General features: G+C 31.8%; 1 protein-coding gene across 7 annotated transcripts in view; it reads right to left on the reverse strand.

The window, feature by feature from the left end:
• Positions 1–13,170: 13,170 nt before the first annotated feature.
• The window catches only part of LOC127709840 (sodium-dependent multivitamin transporter-like), a 50,553-nt gene continuing 39,887 nt past the window's right edge, over positions 13,171–23,836 (reverse strand). The window contains exons 9-15 of one of the 7 annotated variants that reach the window (XM_052215509.1): positions 23,098–23,213; positions 21,999–22,066; positions 21,334–21,420; positions 19,614–19,864; positions 18,528–18,628; positions 16,962–17,080; positions 13,171–15,228 (exon numbers count right to left, since the gene is read on the reverse strand). In XM_052215509.1, the coding sequence (XP_052071469.1) occupies positions 14,941–15,228; positions 16,962–17,080; positions 18,528–18,628; positions 19,614–19,864; positions 21,334–21,420; positions 21,999–22,066; positions 23,098–23,213 (1,030 nt within the window). In that variant the 3' untranslated portion in view covers positions 13,171–14,940. The remainder of the gene's footprint in view (positions 15,229–16,961; positions 17,081–18,527; positions 18,629–19,613; positions 19,865–21,333; positions 21,421–21,998; positions 22,067–23,097; positions 23,214–23,836) is intronic. The other 6 variants (XM_052215508.1, XM_052215510.1, XM_052215506.1 and 3 more) reach the window with 6 other exon arrangements.

Here is a 23,836-nt window from a genome sequence, read left to right on the forward strand (position 1 = left end):
CAAGAATTTGGATTTCCCGCTAAATTAATTTCAAAAGTTTCTACTTGATCAGCTACACTTTCAGTTTTGTTTTCGGTTATGTTATCCAAAGGTATTTGTTCATGATAAGGTTCAATGTTTCTATTTTGTACGTTTGAATTTCGCGCTCTAACTACTTTATTTCTGTTAAATTTTGAATTTGGCGCCATTTGTACTTCGTTTACTTCCGGTTTTGAATTAAAATTTCGCGCCATTTTTACTTTGTTTACTTCCGGTTTTGAATTACGATCGTTAGAATGTTTATAATAACTTTGATTCCAGTGATAGGTTTAATTGTTAGAACATGCATTATTAAAGTTTGTTGATTTGTTATTTAAATTTTTTAACCATGATTCATATATATTATATACAGGTTTTGTATTTCCATAATTAATTTTTCTCTCAGACATCTTATTTCTCCTAATTCCCTTAAAAGTCTCCCTATTGGCTTCAGCATAAAGAGACCGTCTTAGTTTAAATTTTCCCTTGGTTTCCCGAATTGTTCATTTGGTCTTGCTCTACAATTTCTTTGATAATGACCTGGTTTACCACAGTTCCAACAGAAGAATGTTCCTCTTGTTTGTCCTGTTAAGTTAGGTTTATTTTGGACAGAATTAAACCTTCTAGGAGGATATGAATTTACATTATTACTTAGCGTGTTGTCATTAAAATTCCTTCGGGCACATGTAATTCGGCACGCAAACTTACTGTGTTTACATGAAGTTTTGCATTATTATCCCTACAATATTTTGCCTTATGGCCAAATCGCTTACAATAGTTACATTTTACACCTATTTCTCGGTAATGTGATATTTCCATTGGTGTTATATTACGTTCATTACCGTTACTTTTTTTCAAGTCAAATTTTCGTCTTAATTGCGTCTCAGCCATTGCCGAGTTTACTGCTTGAGCCAAAGTTTGTGGATTTTCACGCATTATTTTCATTCTCAAATAATCTTGATACAACCCGTTTATGAAAAAGTTAACTAATTGAAGTTGAACAATTGGTTGATTGATATCTTGCCCTCTAAAAGCATCTGTTGCTAACGTTGAAATTCGTTCTCCAAATATGGGAACATTTTCGCCAACTTTCTGATGAACCTTATTCAGAAGTTCAAATGCATATGATGCATAAGGAATATGCCCATAACGAAAATTCAATTTAGTTTTTAGATTATCCCAACTGTTATTTCCTATATCTGTTTCTCTTAACCACCTAGCAATGAAATCACTTACTGGCCCTACAGAAGTTTGGTAACATACCATTTTACAATCGTTCGGATTTAAATTGGTAATCATTGCATATATCTCGAATCCAATGAGAATATTTTTCTGAATTTGAACCATCAAAGCCTTCAACTATCGAATTGACACCGTTTGCAGTTAATTTTTGAGTAAGACTTTGAACTTGTGTTGCTAAATTTTGAAAAACTAATCCTACATTAAATTCTTGTTCAGCCATTTTTGAGAATATAATAATTAAAGATTATCAAATAAAATTTCACTGTACCTTTCTATAGAATTCATCCTGGTCACGGCACCAAAACGAGACTGTAAAATAATACAAGATAGTTTGCTATACAGTTGTTTATTTACGCCAAATGAGCCGATGTGTCCCATACAGTAAATACATAAGTATATATACAGAATATAACAGTTTGTCAAAGTTTCTATTAATTTAACAATAATAGTTTTAATTCTAAAGGTACATGGATGAATATCTATTAAGTTGACTCTAATTGACATGTTTTGACCATTTGACATTTTGAGAATATATAATCATAAATATAAATATAAATATAAATATATATATATATAAATATATATATATATATATTAAGCTCATCATATTGTCACAGCTAATGTCATAGAGTTTTGATCATTTTCTTTGACTTTTGCTAAATACCGGAAAGTTTTACGGCAGAGCACAACTTTGATGTTATTAATTTGTTGCCCTGGTAATATGCCACCGTTCCACAGATATTTTTTTTTTTGGGGGGGGGGGGGGGGGGTCGCTTAAATATTTTGTCCACATCACATACTTTCGATTTACCGGAAGCGATCTTAACTTTTTGTCATAGAATCTCGGGAGTGTGCTAAATGCCGAAAGTTGTTACGGCATAGCACACTTCTACTGTTATAAATTTGCTGCCACGGTATTGTGCTACAAGGCGATATCAGTTTTGTAGAGGTGACTTATATATTTTGGTCGCAGCGTCTGTCAATCTAAGGTATGCCGTTTATACGAAAACGTTAAAAAAAATGACACTTCCCGCTAACGTCATTAAGTTTTATCATTTTCTCCGACTTTTGCTAAATACCGGAAAGTTTTACGGCAGAGCACAATTTTGGTGTTATTGGTTTGTTGCCCTACTAATATGCTACCGTTCCACAGCAATTTTTGGGGGGTCGCTTAAATATTTTGTCCACATCACATACTTTCGATTTACCGGAAGCGACCGAAAATATTTGTCATAGATTTTCGGGAGTTGGCTAAATGCCGAAAGTTGTTACGGTAGAACATTTCTGCTGTGATATATGTGTTGCCATGGTATTGTGCTACAAGGCGATATCAATGTTTTAGAGGTGGCTCAAATATTTTGGTCGCAGCGTCTGTCAATCTAAGGTATGCCGTTTATACGAAAACGTTAAAAAAATGACGCGTCCCGCTAACGTCATGGAGTTTTATCATTTTCTCCGACTTTTGCTAAGTACCGGAAAGTTTTACGGCAGAGCACAACTTTGGTGTTGTTAATTTGTTGCCCTGGTATTATGCTACCGTGCAAAGCAATTTTTGTGGGGTCGTTTAAATATTTTGTCCACATCACATACTTTCGATTTACCGGAAGCGACCAAATTTTTTGTCATAGATTCTCGGGAGTGTGCTAGATGCCGAAAGTTGTTACGACAGAGCACACTTCTAATGTTATAAATTTGTTGCCACGGTACTGTGCTGCAAGGCGATATAAGTTTTTTAGAGGTGGCTTAATTATTTTGGTCGCAGCGTCTGTCAATCTAAGGAATACCGTTTATACGAAAACGTTTAAAAAATGACAAGTCCCGCTAACGTCATTGAGTTTTATCATTTTCTCCGACTTTTGTCAAACACCGGAAAGTTTTACGGCAGAGCACAATTTTGATGTTATTAATTTGTTGCCCTGGTATTATGCTACCGTTCCACAACAATTTTTTGGGGGTCGCTTAAATTGTTTGTCCACATCACAATCATACTTTCGATTTACCGGAAGTGTCCGAAAATTTTTGTCATAGATTCTCGGGAGTGTGCTAAATGTCGAAAGTTGTTACATCAGAGCACAATTCTACTGTTATAAATGTGTTGCCATGGTATTTTGATACAAGGGGATATCAATTTTTTAGAGGTGGATAAATATTTCGGTCGCATTGTCTGTCAATCTAGGGTATGCCGTTTATACGAAAATGTTAAAAAATGACATGTCTCGCTAACATCATGGGGTTTTATCAGTTTCTTCGACTTTTGCTAAATACCGGAACGTTTTACGGCAGAGCACAACTTTGATGTTATTAATTTGTTGCCCTGGTGATATGCCACCGTTCCACAGATCTTTTTGGGGGGTCGCTTAAATATTTTGTCCACATCACATACTTTCGATTTACGGGAAGCGATCTTAAATTTTTGTCATAGAATCTCGGGAGTGTGCTAAATGCCGAAAGTTGTTACGGCAGAGGACACTTCTACTGTTATAAATTTCTTGCCATCGTATTGTGCTACAAGGCGATTTCAATTTTGTAGAGGTAACTCATATATTTTTGTCGCAGCGTCTGTCTATCTAAGGTATGCCGTTTATACCAAAACGTTAAAAAAAGTGACACTTCCCGCTAACGTCATTAAGTTTTATCATTTTCTCCGACTTTTGCTAAATACCGGAAAGTTTTACGGCAGAGCACAACTTTGGTGTTATTGATTTGTTGCCCTGGTATTATGCTACCGTTCCACAGAAATTTTTGGGGGGTCGCTTAAATATTTTGTCCACATCACATACTTTCGATTTACCGGAAGCGACCGAAATATTTGTCAAAATTTCTCGGAAGTGTGCTAAATGCCGAAAGTTGTTACGGCAGAGCACACTTCTTCTGTTATAAATTTGTTGCCATGGTATTGTGCTACAAGGCGATATCAATGTTTTAGAGGTGGCTCAAATATTTTGGTCGCAGCGTCTGTCAATCTAAGGTATGCCGTTTATACGAAAACGTTATAAAAATGACACTTCTCGCTAACGTCATGGAGTTTGATCATTTTCTCCGACTTTTGCTAAATACCGGAAAGTTTTACGGAAGAGCACAACTTTGGTGTTATTAATTTGTTGCCCTAGTATTATGCTACCGTTCCCCAGCAATTTTTGGGGGTTGCTTAAATATTTTGTCATCATCACATATTTTCGATTTACCTGAATCGACCGAAAATTTTTGTCATAGATTCTCGGGAGTGTGCTAAATGTCGAAAGTTGTTACGGCAGAGCACACTTGTACTGTTTTAAATTTGTTGGCATGGTATTGTGCTACGAGACACATCAGAAATTTTATGGTCACCATCACGAATTGATTGATCTATACGATGTGTCTGTGTCTAAACTAACTAACGACATTTTACTACGTCTTAGATTGTGGTTTAAGATCGATGTCGTCTGTCTGCTAAGTACCGAACGTGACCTATTCCCGAATATGACTGTTTTGCCGAGATTGAATTTGCATTGCTATATGACGTGTCTCGGTATTTATACATCCAACATTCAAGTATTTAGTTATGTTATTTCTTTTGTGGGTTGTGTTATGTCTTATCGTTTGTGGTTTGAATTCTGTATTTTCGGTACATTTCACATATGTCTTATTTGTCAGTATAGTCGAGGTCATTTCCATTTTCCATGGATAAAGTATTGTGTTAGTCCTAATAATTATGACGTCGTCACAGCATTAATTTAAAATAGCCTTTCTATACTGTCATAATCATGATAATTGTTTGGGCTAGTATTGTGAAAAAATTGTATAAATTTCAAGATTATATATACGTCACTTATTGTGGTGTGCTGTGCTGTCGTTAATGGAAGATGTTCGTTGTTATTCTGCGGTTTACATGTTGTAATGTACTATTATATTATTAATTTGTGCGTTTCTCTGTGCTGAGTGTTCTTGCGTTTGTTTGTGCTGTATTCCTGTCACGTAGTGTTGTCATTTTAGCGATATTTTTTAACATTGCCATATAAATGGGAGAATTGGCTAGACATAAAACCAGGTTTAACCCACCATTTTTTCGTAAAATATCATGTACCAAGTCAGGAATATGGCATTTGTTATCAAAAAGTTCGTTTCTATGAATGTTGGCGTTTGTTTTTTGTTGCAGTTCAGTGTTTCTGTTGTTCCGTTGTTTTCCTCTTATAGTTTATGTGTTTCCCTCGGTTTTAGTTTGTAACCCGGATTTGTTTTCTCTCAATCGATTTATGACTTTTGAACAGCGGTATACTACTGTTGCCTTTATTTCTCACAATATCGATGACAGATGTGATTAAAAGTTCTGTTAAAGCATATTGCCTCTTCTTTTAAGGAAACATTAATTGTTATATTAAGTAAAGTTTAGTGGTAATAACGGAACTGTGGCTATATAAAAAAAAGTCATCCGGTATTTTTGTGATTTTTATGATTTTAATTTTTATATTTTCTGTTGGGTTTAAACAAGGATTTGTATAGTATACTATACAAATTCTTGGTTTAAATTATATTTCCTCAGACATAAGATAAGAGAAGAGAAGATAACTTTATTAGCACTAAGTTAACACATTAACAATAATTGGTTATGGCAACAAAATACAGACAAACTACAATAATATATATACAATGAAGGAATGACAGTGGATAAGTATGACTAAGAAATAAAAAATAAAAATCAAGTACCTTTGACAATGAGTTGCTTACCAACAAGCATTCATTCAAGTAATTCACAACAATTTTAATACTGTTGGGGAATTACTATTTAGAATTGATATATGCGAAGTTATATGATAAAGAAAGTAATTTGTTGTTCAATAGAACATTATTTCATTTTTTAATGAGGTTATCACTAAATTATTTATAGGTATATCATTTTAAAAGAAAATGTATTTCATCTTCAATGTCTCCATTGTTGCAGCGAAGACATATCCTACTCTGCTTTGGTATATTAAAATATCGCCCTCTTTCAACAGATGAAGTATGAGTACTTATCCTTAACTTACATAATGTTGATCTATCACATTTGGATTTGCATTGATCAACATATGAGGGTCTTATATTTTGTTTATAAAATATATGAAAGAAGTTTAATTTTTTATTTTGATTTTGGGTCAGTATTGATTTTGCTGGATAGATATGATTATATTTATTTTGTATATGTTTATTCTTCTTTACATTTTCGCCTTTATTTTGAGCGACGAGAGTAGTATTCTTTTCTGTAAGCTCCATTAAATGGAAATTTATTTATAAGAAATGCAAATTGCTTAACAGTTTTATATAAGTCTTCACAGGACCCTGAAAACCAGGCTTTTCTTTGTTTACTTGTTTGTTTTTAATACGCACTCTAAATAAATTTGGCAGAGGCCTAAGCTGTTCCTTGAAGAATTGTGTTTAGATCATTTACAGCTTCATTACAATTTTAATATTTTCTCTACACAGAAATTCTTGCATTTTGATTTAAGAATTCGTATTCTGTATTTCGAGTGTAGAGTTACGATTAGTTGCCTCTAAATCCCATAAATACCCGGGAGTAGCTCTAAATATGCTTGTTGGGTATTTAATTATCATAAAAAGAAGTTAATAAGGTGCAGCTTATTGTACTATGATCTGATAATCATGTTAATAAAGGGATGCACGGTAAAACTACTTATGGCATAAACATGTAATAAATTTGCAGATGCAACTGCATAATGAACAACACTAGAACCATTATATTTTATACAGGTATATGTACCAAGTAGATCACCAATAGTTCTACCATTCAATATTCTTAGTCCAGTTTCTTTACAGAGCTCAATTAATAATTTGCCTCTCTTATTTGACCTTTTATGATCCAGATTATTTCTTGATGTACCTATGACATATCAATTTCGGAATGTTTTGGCAAAAACAATGAGAACTGTTTGCCGAACTAATAAACTTGTTTTATGGTATCCAATAATCAATACTCAATAATACCATACCACAGAATGTTCGATACCTATATATTTTGGCATTGCACAAAATTATGTTTTTCTCTGACTGTTAATGACGTCTTTACACTAAATTCATTAGATTTTGGATGTGTTCTGATTGATATGTTGGTCTTAGATACATGCTTACATTATTAGTTGTTTATGGCTTTGAACTAGCTTCCAGCAACTGCAAGTACTCTCAAATCTGTACTTTATGTCTTTCGTGTTTTTATCAGTTGTTTTTGTGCTTTGAATCTATCTGATAAGTTAAGCCCTTTTTAACTGATTTTTCAATGCTAATTTTATCTAATGTTGTGCTGTTACATTACTGTTCCAGGTTAGGAGAGGGTTGGGCGCCGGGAAACATGTTTAACCTGCTATATCCTGTATGTGCATGTTCCAAGTCAGAAGCTTGTAATTCAGTGGTTGTCGTTTGTTCCTGTATATCATCTTTGCATTTCGTTTAATATTTTTACATGAAGTTAGTTTTTTACGGAAGCGTATTAGGGCCATCCTTTTTATTTATTTTTTTTCAAATTGTCGACTTTAATCTTGGAATTATCAACTTTAATCTTGGAATTCTCAGCTTTAATCTTGGAATTATCAACTTTTATCTTGGGATTATCAACTTTAATCTTGGAATTATCATCTTTAATCTTGGAATTATCAGCATTAATCTTGGAATTATCAACTTTAATCTTGGAATTTCCAACTTAAATCTTGGAATTATCAACTTTAATCTTGGAATTTCTAACTTAAATCTTGGAATTATCAACATTAAACTTGGAAATTCCAACTTAATCTTGGAATTATCATCTTTAATCTAGGAATTATCAATATTAAACTTGGAAATTCCAACTTTAATATTGATAATTCCAAGATTAAAGTTGATAATTCTAAGATTAATTTTTGATAATTCCAAGATTTAAGTTGGAAATTCTAAGATTAAAGTTGATCAATCCAAGATTAATGTTGATAATTCCAAGATTAAGGGGAGGGGGTAACTTCGAATATTTTTGGTAGTGGTGTGCTATGTTTGTCTAAAACAATGTACCCATTTTTATATTATATTAACTAATATTTGGTACCTTTATTTATATATAAAAATTTTGACCCGCCATGACATTTCCAGGCTTATGGAGGTAGAACGTCATTTTTAGAAAAATTATAAACATGATAAATATCGAGATTCAATGGAATACGTATTTATGAAGAAGAGATAAACACTTTCCTTGGCTTCTTTTTTGCGGACGCCGAACAATACATCATATATAAATTTTGAAGAAGTTTTACTTTATCGTTTGAAGTAAAAAATATTTGAATCTACATTTTAAATTGATACAAAAAAAAAAATCAAAACTCTCTGTTCTATAGATTTTCTTTCATATACGGAGTCTGAAATTTATCCATAATAAATGCACCGTATCAAATGCATATAAGAGAACACCTACTTATAAACTGTTACGCGTCGCATACTATGTATAGAGACATGCATAATAAATCTAAATTAAACTTGTAATTATCAACATTAATCTTGGAATTATCAACTTTAATCTTGGAATTTCCAACTTAAATCTTGGAATTATCAACTTTTATCTTGGAATTTCCAACTTAAATCTCGGAATTTCCGACTTAAATCTTGGAATTATCAACATTAAACTAGGAAATTCCAACTTAATCTTGGAATTATCAACTTTAATCTTAAAAATGACTGATATTTTACTTCTAGTCCATAGTTTATTGTGTTTCTCCGTATACTTAATCTAATTTTAATTATTTTCTCGGCTACATTTTGTAAAATGTTACAGAAAAATAGATGTGTATCTAAAGTCTTGTATAGTTTCAAGTAGTCTAATATCCATGAAAGGGGGGCTGTAACTTCCTAATAATGGGTATACGTGGATATGCCAAAAATATTGTCCATAATTTTGCGAGATTTTATATTTATGACGCTACTTTTTAATGACATTCTATATTGATATGCATAGTTCTTTCATAATTTTATATTGATTTGGGGTATGCTCTACATATCTTTTATAAATATGTTATGGAAATCTTATATTAATGGCCAATTGTGGTATTTGAATCAATCAGGGACTTTATATTTTCAAAAAAATATTGTACACAAGTAAAGGTCATTCTTTGTATATATTTACATATGTGACTAGCCACGACATATCCAGACTTGTGGAGGTAGAACGTCATTGTGAGAAAAACGCCGTTAACTATACGTGACTAGCCACTTCCAGGCTATAGAGGGTACATTGTCTAAAATTCGCTTTTTGTATATTTATCTAGAATATTCCGAAACAAAACTCTCTGTCATGTTATTACGACATATTTGTTGTAATAGCAACGAAACGAGTCATTTCGAATACCGGCATGAAAATGAGACTGTTCTATGACGACTTTTATTTAGTGAAGGCACTAATTTATAAAATACAAAATCATTGAATTTATTGGCGCTTAGTAATGTTTAATAGCGTATTTGAATAAAAGTTCAAAGAAATAAATTTACTACAATACAAACAATTCTTAGCTCTATTTTAGAACATGCAATTTAAACTTGTTGAAATGAAGTTAGTTTAAAATTTGTCAAAGTAAGCTATAAGAATTCCTTTTTTTAAATTGTCTTTTAATTTAGATTTATCATGCACGTCTCTATACATAGTATGCGACGATTAACAGTTTATAAGTAGGTGTTCTCATATATGATTTGATACGGTGCATTTATTATGGATATATTTCAGACTCCATTTATGAAAGAAAATCTATAGAGCAGAGAATTTTGATTTTTTTGAAGCTCTATTTTAGAACATGTACTTTAAACTTGTTGAAATGAAGTTAGTTTAAAATTTGTGAAAGTAAGTCTTAAGAATTCCTTTCTTTAAATTTGTCTTTTAATTTAGATTTATTATGCATGTCTCTATACATAGTATGCGACGCGTAACAGTTTATAAGTAGGTGTTCTCTTATATGCATTTGATACGGTGCATTTATTATGGAAAATTTTCAGACTCCATATATGAATAAAAATCTATAGAACAGAGAATTTTGATTTTTTTTTTGTATCAATTTAAAATGTAGATTCAAATATTTTTTACTTCAAACGATAAAGTAAAAATCTTCAAAACTTATATATGATGTATTGTTCGGCGTCCGCAAAAAAAGAAGCCAAGGAAAGTGTTCATCTCTTCTTCACACATACGTATTCCATTGAATCTCGATATTTATCATGTTTATAATTTTTCTAAAAATGACGTTCTACCTCCATAAGCCTGGAAATGTCATGGCGGGTCACAATTTTTATATATAAATAAAGGTACCAAATATAAGTTAATATTATATAAAAATGGGTACATTGTTTTAGACAAACATAGCACACCACTACCAAAACAATTCGAATTTACCCCCTCACCTTAATCTTGGAATTATCAACATTAATCTTGGATTTATCAACTTTAATCTTGGAATTTCCAACTTAAATCTTAGAATTATCAAAAATTGATCTTGGAATTATCAACTTTAATCTTGGAATTATCAATATAAAAGTTGGAATTTCCAAGTTTAATGTTGATAATTCCTAGATTAAAGTTGATAATTCCAAGATTAAAGTTTGAAATTCCAAGATTAAAGTTGATAATTCCAAGATTAAAGTTGATAATTCCAAGATTAAAGCTTGAAATTCCAAGATATAAGTTGATAATTCCAAGATTAAAGTCGACAATTTGAGAAAAATTAATAAAAAAGGATGGCCCTAATACGATTCCGTAAGTTTTCACGTATGAATTTGTATTAAATTGTCATCTTGGCGCCTTTTATAGCTTGCCATGTTGATGGGGTTTTGATCATCGTTGAAAAACATACGGTGACCTATAGTTGCTAATTTATACGTTATTTGGATTCTGATCACGATCAATAAAGAAAGTCAATGTAGATTTAAACTTTGAAATAAAGAGTCAACATATGATGCAGTTAAAAAGATCTTTCAGCACTTTTAACACACCTTATTATCTCAAGCACTGGATTAGCAGAAGGTACACAATAACAAGAAACAGGCATCAACTCGATAAAATCGACATTAATAGGAGGTACATATTCACGAAAACATACAACAGTTAATCTAGAAATAGTCTTCAACTTTATAAAATCGGCATTACAGAAAACAAAAGCACAATTGATTTTTTTTTAAAAATAAAACCGTATTAAAGAATGATGACACAATAGTTGGTGTAAAGCAAATTCAAAGTGCTTAAATAGCTATGCAGAAATTCTTTCTTCTTACAATACGTACATTTTAATACAAGAGATTCAGAAAGATATTTTGAAGTTGGCGGTAGAAGTTGTCTTGATCTTTCTGTTCAGTTTGAGCTTTCCGAATCATTGAAGATCTTCCAGCAATATATAATGAAAGGTAAGGAACCTCAATGAACGATATGTTTCTTTAATATATTATTTTTCTATGGTATTATAATGCATGAATAAAGGAAAATGCATCTTAGTGCTTGAGGTGTTTTTCCTTATTTCTATGCTTTATCTTATGTTAACACGACGGGTGCCACATATGGAACAGGATCTGCTTTCCCTTTCCGGAGCACCTGCGACCCCCCTCCCTCTCTGCCCTTTTTGGAGGTGTTCATGTTGCTCAGCCTTAGTTCACATTGTTGTGTTTTGTATACTGTTGTTTGTCTTTTGGTTTTTTATCGTTTTTTTTTTGTCATGGCATTGTCAGTTTATTTTCGACTTATGAGTTCGAATGTCCCTTTGGTAGTTTTCGCCTCTCTTTTATAACTAGTATATGAACTGTTTTTGTCATGCTTCAGTTTAGTAACAACACTGTTTCAGCCAATGACATTATATTAATCAAGATTATGCCAGTTATGTTATGTGTTATTGACTATTCCTACATAAATATCTTCAAAAACATAAATTTCGGACAAATATCGATGGATATTAAACATGTAAAAGAGTATTGTACAGGGAAAAACCTATACTTAATGCAGTCTGAAGCTGGAAATGTGCAAAACAGTTAAGCTCATCATGAAAGACATTTTTTATATCAAGTTTACTATTTTCTTTTGTACACCACCTCATCGTGTTTTCTAGAAAGGATTGACATTTCTATTGTGGCAGATTCGGGGTTTTAAAAGGTGAAACTTTCAGTGACCTTTTACATTCTCATCTCATGTTAGGTTTATACTTGTCACTAGCCTATACACTCGAACTATACACCAGATTTCAAACGTAGTAGATGTAGGTAACTATATGTCACCGTAAGGCCTTTTATTAAAAAACCTTCCCTTTTAATAAGCTTTAGAAGGCCACGGAAAAACAAAGGGTGAAACAATTCAAAAGAGAAAAAACAACAGCCTGATGTCTGCCTTCTATCTGCTACCAACTGCAGGCGGTCTAAACATTTGGCTATGCATGGTCGTGGTGAAGGTCGATCCAGAAAGATAACCCACACTGGCAAGTGAATACAATTGCTAAGATACAGGAGGGTCTGGATGAGGGTCCTTTATTTCTGTTATTTCTGTAATCTTTAATATTTTAGGTATTTTTTCTCTATTCTTTATATTTTAACACCCCATTATTCTCTATTCTTTATATTATAACACCCCATTATTCTCTATTCTTTATATTTTAACACCCCATTGTTCTCTATTCTTTATATTATAACACCCCATTATTCTCTATTCTTTATATTTTAACACCCCATTATTCTCTATTCGAATGTTTTGGCCTATTCTTCTCTATTCTTTATTTTTATTGCCCTTTATTCTGCATTTTTTGCCCATTATTCTCTATTCGGTAAACCCAATCCAGACCGTCATACAGTATAACAGTATTTGTGTTTGTCTATTGTGTATGTCACTGGTAGTTTGTTTCCATCATTATGCAGAATTTAAACCAATCAAGTCGCTGTAAAATAATGTTTAAACCAATCAAGACGCTGTAAATTACATGTTTTTATTGAAAAAGAGAAGACGATCGAAACATAGTAAAAAAAAAGATGCTTAATTCATCAAGATTTACAATATAATACATTCACAAATTTTAACATAGTATAATCATACAGCTGAGATTTCCCAAACCAAGGGGACAATATAAAATTCATGTCAAAGAAAGAGATATAAAAACATAGTAAAAAGAATTAAAAGTATAAAAAGTAAATACTCAGTGTTAACTCTGGTTCTCCCGCATGAACAGACAGCTTCTGCTACACTATTGACACCAGTGATAATATTTAATATCAAGCTTACCTCTGGCGATAAGTTAATACTGAATGATAATTTATAGTGCAGGAAAGGAAGGTTGGATTTGGGCTCCGACTAAAGGAACATATATGTAGGGTAATCTATGACATAGATCGATATTCCGAAACAGAAAACCGAGTCGCGATGGCGTTTCAAAGATGTGACTTCAAATTAACAATTTAGAAGTATTGATTTACCATGGAGCTTTCATGTAAGCAGCAACCCTATATATCAAGGAAATAATAATAGGATATTCAAGTATCATCTGATAGATATATATTCACCATATGCAAGTACTAGAATTAGCAATATTGAAAATGAAATCAAAAATCAGAATTAGCAACGAGCATTCTGTCAGTTTGTTCGTCCGTTCACAACGGCTTCTAAATACGTGGAAGGATTTCAATGACACTGTCTTGAGACTTATCGCGCAACTAATGAAGCCATAAAAATTTGTTAGTATATTTTAATTTTATATTTCTCGCATCATGTTTCATTTTATTTTTATCAGGGCTTGGGTCAAACCTAGTCACTGTTAGGCTCGTTCTTTTTTTATGAAATTGATTTTATTTCTTGAAATACACTTAAGAAAAAAGATAGCATTGAGTTTTCTCACGTAACAACTAGAATGTACGCGTGCATGACATTTAGACTGATATAAAATGGCATAAGTTATGTGGTGTGTAATCTTTCGGTTACAAAAGTGCACTTTAAATTTTTTCCCGTACTTTTTAACAATTTTTGCACGTTTTTGAACATCGGTAAACTACTATCGCCTTAATTTAACCTTTTTTTTTTACTGTTTTTGCCGCTTGCGCGACTATTTCTGCAATCAGCAAATATATATGTATTTAAAGTGTAAACAACAACGTCCTACAATGTACCTCAATGAAACAATCAAACTGTTATACAACAACTCACAGCAACATACATAAAATTGATTAAAATTTGTCCAAAAGTAACACAACTGAGTTAACGACAAACGGAATATTGTAATTGAACTTGATGAAACTACTAAATACTTCCAAATAATTACATCATGTTCTGAATAAGTTGATAATGGCAATTTTGACTACATAATAATCAAATACACGCCCGTAATTTCATTAAAGTCATGTAAATACTCTTAAAGCGAATGCATATATGAATAAAGCAGTTAAAGATTGTCCGTGTACCCTATTTATTTTACTCCAATATTTTTGTATCTTTCTTTTACAAGTACCATTGAAATAAAAAAAAGTAAACAAGGGGTAATTACCAAGACGTATAAATACGGAAACTATCTTTTCAAGGTTTGTACAGGAACACATAATAGAGGATTGCGTGATAGTTGTTTGCATTACGTCCAAAAAACATATATACATATTTAAAAATGTTCATATTTAAAAACAAATTATGTATTTCATTATATATAGTGAAAACAAAATTTAAAATTTTTAGAATAACATGGGTGAGACACTTCAAAGTTTTCAAAGCTTAGTTATGTGTTCTGTATCATTGACTGCCACTGCAGGTCTAGTATCACTTTCTAAAACTTCATCGTATGACGGTGGTATGTTATTGGCACCATTTGTTTTATTGTTTGGTTTGTCATTTTCATCTTCAAACGTACAATTGATTTCTCCGTTTGACTTATCAAAGGTGTTTAGATCTCCATTTGACTTATCAAGGATATTGGTACTACTGGTGGAGTCTAATTGATTTGTTGAACTCTTCTTAAGTGGAGCCTCAGAATCAGATGCAGGAATATGACGAGCCTGTAATAAGACTTGAATTATAAATCCCTAACGTATTTCAAATATCAGATAATAAGACTAGTAATACTAAACATGGAATTATCCTATTAATGAAGGTACAAAACTCTGTCATGCTACAGACATTTATGTTCCATATTTATGGCTTCATGAATTAACAATTATGAAATGTTGATAAAACTGACAGAAAATAACGAAATTAATAAATGTATGTCACTAAATGTGTAAAGAGTATTTGCTATCTTTTTCTTCCTTTTCTCATTTCAATAAAAATAACTTAGGAACTCCTTATTATAAATGGCTCCAATTTCTCTGCGTAAATAGAATATTTGTAATGTTAAAAGAAAATTAAAAAAAATTCCTTACATTGACGAAAAGTAAATGAAATGCAATTTTAATTCATGTATTTAGTTATGATGTTTCTTTTGTAAGTTCGGTTAGATATTTTGTTATGATTTGTGTTCGCTGTTGGAGACGACATGGTTCGGTATTTATTTATCCCGCTTTCGGCCATTTTGTTGTTACTTTCTTATACGTGTGGGTCCGGTGGGTCATTTGGGTCATTTTGTGCTAAGTTGTTGTCTGTTTATTTCGTTCTGGTTTGAATTCTGTATTTTAGGTACATTTCACATATGTCTTATTTGTCAGTATAGTCGAGTTACTCGTAGTTCGTCTACAGGGTTTTTGTTTTATGTTGTTTGTTTTCATGTGTGTTTACTGTTTGGTCTTACATGATCTTGCATTATATTACAGTTTTTTTATTTTTATTTTCTATATGTATGTAAAAGTTAAGATAAAAAATCAGCTACTTCATTTATATGATTTTAAGTTTAATGCAACTATATGCACAGGATTTTTTCGTTTATACACAGTTTTGATTTAGAAGAAACACCGACATGGTTAGAAAATACAAATAATAACACCATTACAAACACAATTCCATTTTAATATTCTTGTCATGGTTAGAAAATACATAACATAACACCATTACAAACTCAATCACAATTTAATATTCTTGTACGTGTCAATGAATGAAACAAATCTATTTTATTTTTAGAAATTTACCTGTGATAATATAAACGTCACAAAAAAATACGTCACTTTTTGTGACGTTGATCAATTTATGTGACGCGCAGTTTATATTTCGTTTGTGGTGTTCTGAGGTGTCCGTCGTTATTCTGCGGTTTACATGTTGTAATGCACTATTATATTATTTATTTATGTATTTCTCTGTGCTGAGTGTTCTTGTGTTTGTTTGTACTGTATTCCTGTCACGTAGGTTTGTCATTTTAGCGGTATTTTTAACATTGCCATATAAGCGGGAGGTTTGGCTAGCCATAAAACCAGTTTCAACCCACCATTTTTTCTTAAAATGTCCGGTACCAAGTCAGGAATATGGCAGTTGTTATCTACAGTCCGCTTCTATGTATGTTGGCGTTTGCTTTTGTTGTAGTTCAGTGTTTCTGTTGTTCCGTAGTTTTCCTCTTATAGTTGACGTGTTTCACTCGGTTTTAGTTTGTTACCCGGATTTGGTTTTGCTTAATCGAATTATGACTATTGAACAGCGGTATACTACTGTTGCCTTTATTTACCATATAAAAATGCAGAGAAAAGATTGTAGATATTAATTTGATTAATTCTGTATTGCTATTTTTTTATACTTTTTCAGCATTCTATAGCATTTGTAAAACAAAAAGAACGTGCAATTCTACATTTAATTCATGAATTGAACATACCCCTTTATGGTTTACACCAAACCGCATTGGCTTTTTTATTTTCTCTGGTAGATACGGAAATAAAATATCGAACAATGGACATATTAGTTTAGGGTCTAGATCCTCAGCTCTTGTGGGACCTGTTTAAATGTAAAGTTCAAAACCATTAACATATAATAACTGTTTGTCTGTTTTAAGTAAATATGTAACATATATTTCTCTCTCTAATTCTTAGCCGATTTATACTTTTCATAAACGGCTAATCATTTTTTTATATAGATAGTTTCGTAGCTTTTATTAAAATTCGCTGTGAACGAAACTGCAAGATGACGTCAAATAGATGGAACACACTCTTTTTGCAGATCATTGAAAAAGAAAGATCAAGTTTGTCTTCATATCGTCACAAAATCACTAGAAACTAATTCAACCACGATACAATATGTCGCCACTCATTTTCATTTCAGATGAAATCACGGAAAATCCGTGCCAATCTTTTTTATAAGTGAGATGCAACATTTCTCCATTCGTGACCTTTTAAGATAGATTAAGTGTATACCGCCATCTTAAATTGTAAAATAGCAGTACAGAATCGGTCTAGTTCTTTGCTTAAATCTGCAAGTTGAGACATATTGGCAATTAATGTGTAAAACTGTTTATTTAAAACAATTGATTCAATTTTCTACTTAGCAATATTAGGGTAGATAACTCTTATAGTAAACATTTTATAAAGAAATGTTAATGAAATTTTCATTTTTTTACTTATAGCAAGAAAACAAGTTCGGTGACACCATATTTCCTTTTTATTTTCTTAAAGTAGATTGTAAAACCTATCATCTCATATTTTATTTCAAAAATCAATCTCATGAATTTATTTTTTCATGAATAATTTATGCAAAAATGTAAAATATGCAATATTGCTCAGCTTGTAGCTTGAAAAATAGCACGGTGACCCATTACTTTTTATTATATTTTTGAAAAAAAAAGCATGGTAAAATCTACATTTTGGCAAACTATGAGAAAATTATATCTGAGGAAATATATTGTGATGATCCACCTTAAATTTCAAATATTTAAAATGCTCTGCAAGCTCTTAGTTTTATTAGTAGATATAGCAACATGTTGTTCTTCATCCTCTGTCCATTACATCTACTTTTCTAAACCTATATCTTGGAAGAAATTGTCCAATTTAGAAAAAAATATGAATGAAGACTCAAACACTATAGATATGACGAGGGTGAAAAAGAAGAACTTCAAAAGCTCGGCAATCAAACAAACGATAGAGTGGAAAAGAGTAAAAAGGCGTAATACATACAACTAAAGATTGAGCAAGACCAATCCCACTAAATAATGATTAGGGTGAAGGAGTTCCAGAAGTGTAAGTACGTCTTAATAGCTGTTTCGTCGTTCGATCAAAACATATTTAGGCATGATACAAAAACCATCAAACATACGGGGTTTATAATTTAGTACGCCATATGCCCGTTTCATCAGTTTCGGGGACAAAATCTAACAAATTGTCCTTCAATGTTTGAAGTTTATATAAAATGATAAAAACAAATCTTTACCAAAACAGCTAAAGACTTATACCTGTTATAAAGCTGACGATCAAACCAATCCCACACACAGTTAACACGGCTGTCGCACTGTACCACATGTATGATAAATCATAAAGTCTCTGCAGTGGATCACTGTAATATATAGATTAACTATGGTGAGACAGGATTCGAAGACTTAACCACCATTGTTGTAATTTCATCGATCATGGCTTATTGGATTTTAACCCAAATAACTAATCAACTGTAATTTAACCCCATGATCAATTAAAAGATCGACTACATCGTCTGATTAAACAGAACTTTTTATTTACAAAAATGGGAAAAGAAGATGCAAATTCCTTGTTTTAGGTCAGAACAAAAATCATTTCGTGAAGAACTACACGGATTCCCACAACAAATACACCGAAGATGATGGAATGTTTTATCTACAACAAAATTTTAGCAGAGAGTCGGTATTCCAATGGGTACTATTTGTCCAAGACTACTGACCGATTTGTTTTTATACTTACATGAAGCAAATTTCATACAAAACTTTCTCTAAGACAAAAAGAAAAAGCATTTTGAAAAGTTCTTTAATGTCACTTTCAAATATATTGATGATGTTCTCTCACTCAATAACCAACATTTCAATGAGCGCTTACATCTCTTACATAGTAGTCAGAGCTTCTGTGTTGACAGGAATTATCATTGATATGGTCATACTTATAAATTAAACTTTGAATTTTTCGAAATAAAAGAAAAATACCCCTGGAATAGATTACCTTATCTGTATTTGGCAAAACCTCTCAGAATTATGGGTCCTCAATGCTCCTCAACTTCATACGTACTTTATTTGGCCTATTTAACTTTTTTTTATTGGAGCGTCACTTATGTAGACAAAACGCGCGTCTGGCGTACACAAGTTTAATTCTGGTATCTATGATGAGTTTATATATATTCCAGTGAATTTGATATTAAGGAGATAATTTTTGTGTTTTTACTTTTTACTATGGTGCTGTTTGAAAATTTAGATTTCAGTCCAACAAATTTGACAAACACAGTGACAGAATATAACATTATAATCACCATACATTAGATTGTAATTGTTTGTTTACTTCGAAAAAAATATAAATATCACCTGTCATCTGCTGTTGCTGCTACAGTTGCCGATGCGTTATACATAGCAGTTGTCGATGTAATATGCATAGCATTTGTCGATGTAGTATGCATAGCAGTTGTCGATGCGTTATACATAGCAGTTGTAGTAATGTTCCAAATGCAGTCGGTGGTATACACTGGAGCTTTTGGTATCTTTGGTTTATGTATCTGAGCACCAACACCAATCCAAAACATAAACACAAGTCCACTTAGTAATCCTGTATATGCTCCCTGTCAATCATTTGTAGAATAATCACACATTTTACTTCTTTTAAATCACATAAAATGCTCTGCTCAACAAATAGTCTTATCAGTAAACACAAACATGAACAACTAAAAAGATTGTGAACATTCTATGCATATTTTCTATTGTGCCATGTGACCAGATGTGTTTGTTTACAAATCAATTTGTCCCCTTCCTCCTTTTTTTCGTTATTATAAAATATATACTCAGTAAAGTCACCGTGTGCAATAAAGAAACAGTTGGTTGTTATTATAATATAGTATATTGTATCAAACTCATGGTGTTTTATCAATACTTTAAATACTTGAATAATTCTAACTTTATGTTAATTATAATATCTGTATAAAATTATAGTTCTTATTGAAAATAATTATCTTGGACACATATGCAACGATGTAAATACTATATCAGAGTTTGGCATTTTCAATTTCTGGTTTCATAATTATTGTATAATAATATAAACAAGAGTACAGCACTAATATATTATCATGTAATATTCAACAAAAAGAATGACGAATACAAAAATAAGGGATCGTGTCTTCCAAATCTAAAATATTAACACTAGAATTATCGACAGTTTTTTAATAGAATTTGGATACATTCGGAAATTTCTTTACTTGGAACAAAATACTTATATTTATTCAACAAAATCAATGATTTATACAAAAAAAAGCTAATTTCTTCCAAACCTTAAATACTAATACTCAAACTGTTAAAAAAAAAAATTTCAGACTTTTTATAGAGAATAGAGGCGGGAGACACCAAAGGGAATTCAATCTAATAAGTCGAAGACAAACTGACAACGTCAAGGCAAAATACGAAAAACGACAAAAAAGAAAAATAACAGTCTATAAAACACAACTTAGAATACTAAAGAGCGCACAACGCAAACCCATAAAAAATTGGGGGTGATCTCAGGTGCTCCGAAAAGGTTAGCAGATGGATTCGGATTTTGCTTAATTGAAATAAAATACTTGTATTTGCTTTCAAATTTGATAAAAACAATAACTTAAAATGTCCTGTACCAAGTCAGGAATATGGCAGTTGTTATCAAATAGTTCGTTTCTATGTATGTTGGCGTTTGATTTTGTTGCACTTCAGCGTTCCTGTTGTTCCTTTGTTTACCTCTTATGGTTGATGTGTTTCCCTCGGTTTAGTTTGTGACCCGGAATTGTTTTCTCTCAATCGATTTATGACTTTTGAACACCGGTATACTACTGTTGCCTTTATTTTAAGTTTCATAAGCCTTGAGTTTTATTATATTGTGATGACCAGTAGTCTGAAGATAATGATGGAGTGCAAGTCACATGACAATAGTTTCTATGATGAAAATCACTTATCATTCCTATAAATAGCATTGGCATACGCCGCAAACGCTTACATAACTCAAAGCTGGGTCAGTTCAGCTGGTGGACTGTCGGCCCCAAGCTTACCTTCTACTCTTACTTTTACGTACCCACTTATTTGACCACGGAAACATCATTCCAAGAATAAAGAGTCCAAGTAATGGACCACCAATCATTCCAAACAGAGACAGTGCAGCCTACAACACATAATGATCCTTTTTTTCATTTATAATGATCTATTTATTTCCAATAATTTAGAAATGGGAAATTAACATTATGACATTTTTAACAGATGCAGGTGAGTGAATTTATATAGTGGGTGCTATCAGATTTAGTCAGGAAATAACATTATTTAAAGGAACATTTTTGTTCGTCATATTGGCACCCTGTGCTTGAAAATGTTCCGTTATGAACTACTAGTAAGTATACAAAATTGATTTTGAAAGCATTTAGTCAGAAATTTTAACACTCACCGATACTTATTATAGAACTGACACCGAAAGCAGCGATACATGTTACTTTGATTTACACTGTTGGTGAACTGTTAGTCTTCAAATACACCAATAGCATAGTAATCAATCATTTGTTACTTATATTTTGAATAAAACAAAATTAATATCAACAAGACGTAAATTTGACATTGTATTAGAAAAGGCTGATTTGACAAGCTTTTTAGGCCCCTGTCAGGTTTGAAGCGCGTCATGTATTTGTAAAGTATTAACTCTCGTCTATTCCAAACCACTACAACGGTTATATGTATGACTAATTTTCTCACCTGTAAAACTCCACCTAAAAGTGATGCTACGTACGTCAATCCCAAACAGATAACACCGAAAACGAACACTGAAAAGAACAACAAATCAACATAATCAGATATATTTCTATAAAATACACAAGGCTTGTTCCAAAACCAAACGTGATAAATTTAGGTTACACTGTGCATGTTACTCGTGTTTGTTATAATTTTGATCTGAATTTAATAATGACTGCATAACTTGTGCGGTTTTAATTTTATTGGAATGTCATTATATTTTGTTAGAAATTTCAAAATGGGCTGCGAAATGTTTTGGAAAAGTAAAAAAAAATTGCGAAGGAATATTTTCTGCAGTTTTTACTGTTTTACTGACTTGTATGCACCAATCCCATAAAAGACGTAGAATAAATAAAACGTAAAATACATAGACCCTGTGTGAATTAATTTGTAATTCAAAGAGCAGCAGAATACACCAGAACAATCATAACATTCACAAGATTGCAAAATGAAGTACATTTGTTGACAACTAGAAAAACGCCCCATGCAAAGCATAGGTAAATTTAGGTTACAGTATTTTATCGATGTTAATCTCGTAAATCGATTAAAAATAGACAAATCAAGGTAACAAACGAAGGTGTACAGGAATAGACCAAAATTAATCTCATTCGTGAAACATTTGTTTTCTAAATCTAAGATAATCACAATATCATAATTCTGTTCATTCGAAACAATGGAAAGTCGATTTACAAATTTTTAATTGTTTTTTTCTTCACGTGAAAAATGCATTTAAAGATGACATGTCTATGTAACCTGCTTTATCATATATTTTGCATTGTAATCATGCTTTAAATTACAGTTTAGTGACAATGAGCAAATAAATCTTGACCTAATATTCGATATGTATTCAAGTACATACTTGCATTGGACTTTTAAATTTTAAATTTTAAACCATATATTGTTTTTAGACAGTGATCAATTTATCAAGATTACCATGACATTGTCGCTATGATAATCATATCTGTAATATTTTAGACTCGAGCGACAAACTATCAAAACAATATGTATATATACTATTCTGTTTACTTTACCACTGCACATGAGACAAATTATATCAAAATACCTAGGATTTTAGAAACCATTGTAGCTTTTTCCTCTGACAAATCTGGAGCAAAATAACTTTTGACTACATCTTGCAATACCACTGCTGACAGAGAGTTCAAACCAGAAGATACAGTGCTGAAATATAAAAGAAAAGATTTAAATACAAACGCCTTCAGACATTTCTTTAGCTCGTAAACTGACCGCATTTTGGTATACATGGCATCGTTAGAACTTTGAAGATCAAAGATCTATATCGAGAAGAAAATCTTACACTTCGCAAAATAGCTTCGGAGGCAGCAAATTTATAAATGGTTATCTTTATATACGATAATTGGCTCATAGTAAAACAAACACCATTCTCAAGCAAGATTCTAAATAAAATCATCAAAGATACCAGGATTAAAACTTTGTACCCCAGACGCACGTTTCGTTTACAAAAGATTAATCAGTGCGCTCAAATAAAAAAAGTTAAAAGGCCAAATAAAGTACAAAGTTGAAGAGCATTGAAATCCCACAATTCTGAAAGTTTTTTTTCAAATACAGCAAGGCATTTTATTTCTGGGGAAGAAAATCCTTAGTAATTCGAATAATTCAAAATTCAAAAGAGATACACCGACAATAATAAAACTTAAGGTGGTACCCAACAGGCGACACCAAAAATTTGCTGTCGTTTAATTTCTTTGATTTTTTTTTGGGTGAAACATAATGATATAACCTGCAAAATATCAAAAATTATTGGAATTCTAACCAAGGGTTTC

Source organism: Mytilus californianus, unplaced genomic scaffold (genome assembly GCF_021869535.1).
Source record: "Mytilus californianus isolate M0D057914Y unplaced genomic scaffold, xbMytCali1.0.p SCAF_7, whole genome shotgun sequence".
NCBI lineage: Eukaryota > Metazoa > Mollusca > Bivalvia > Mytilida > Mytilidae > Mytilus > Mytilus californianus.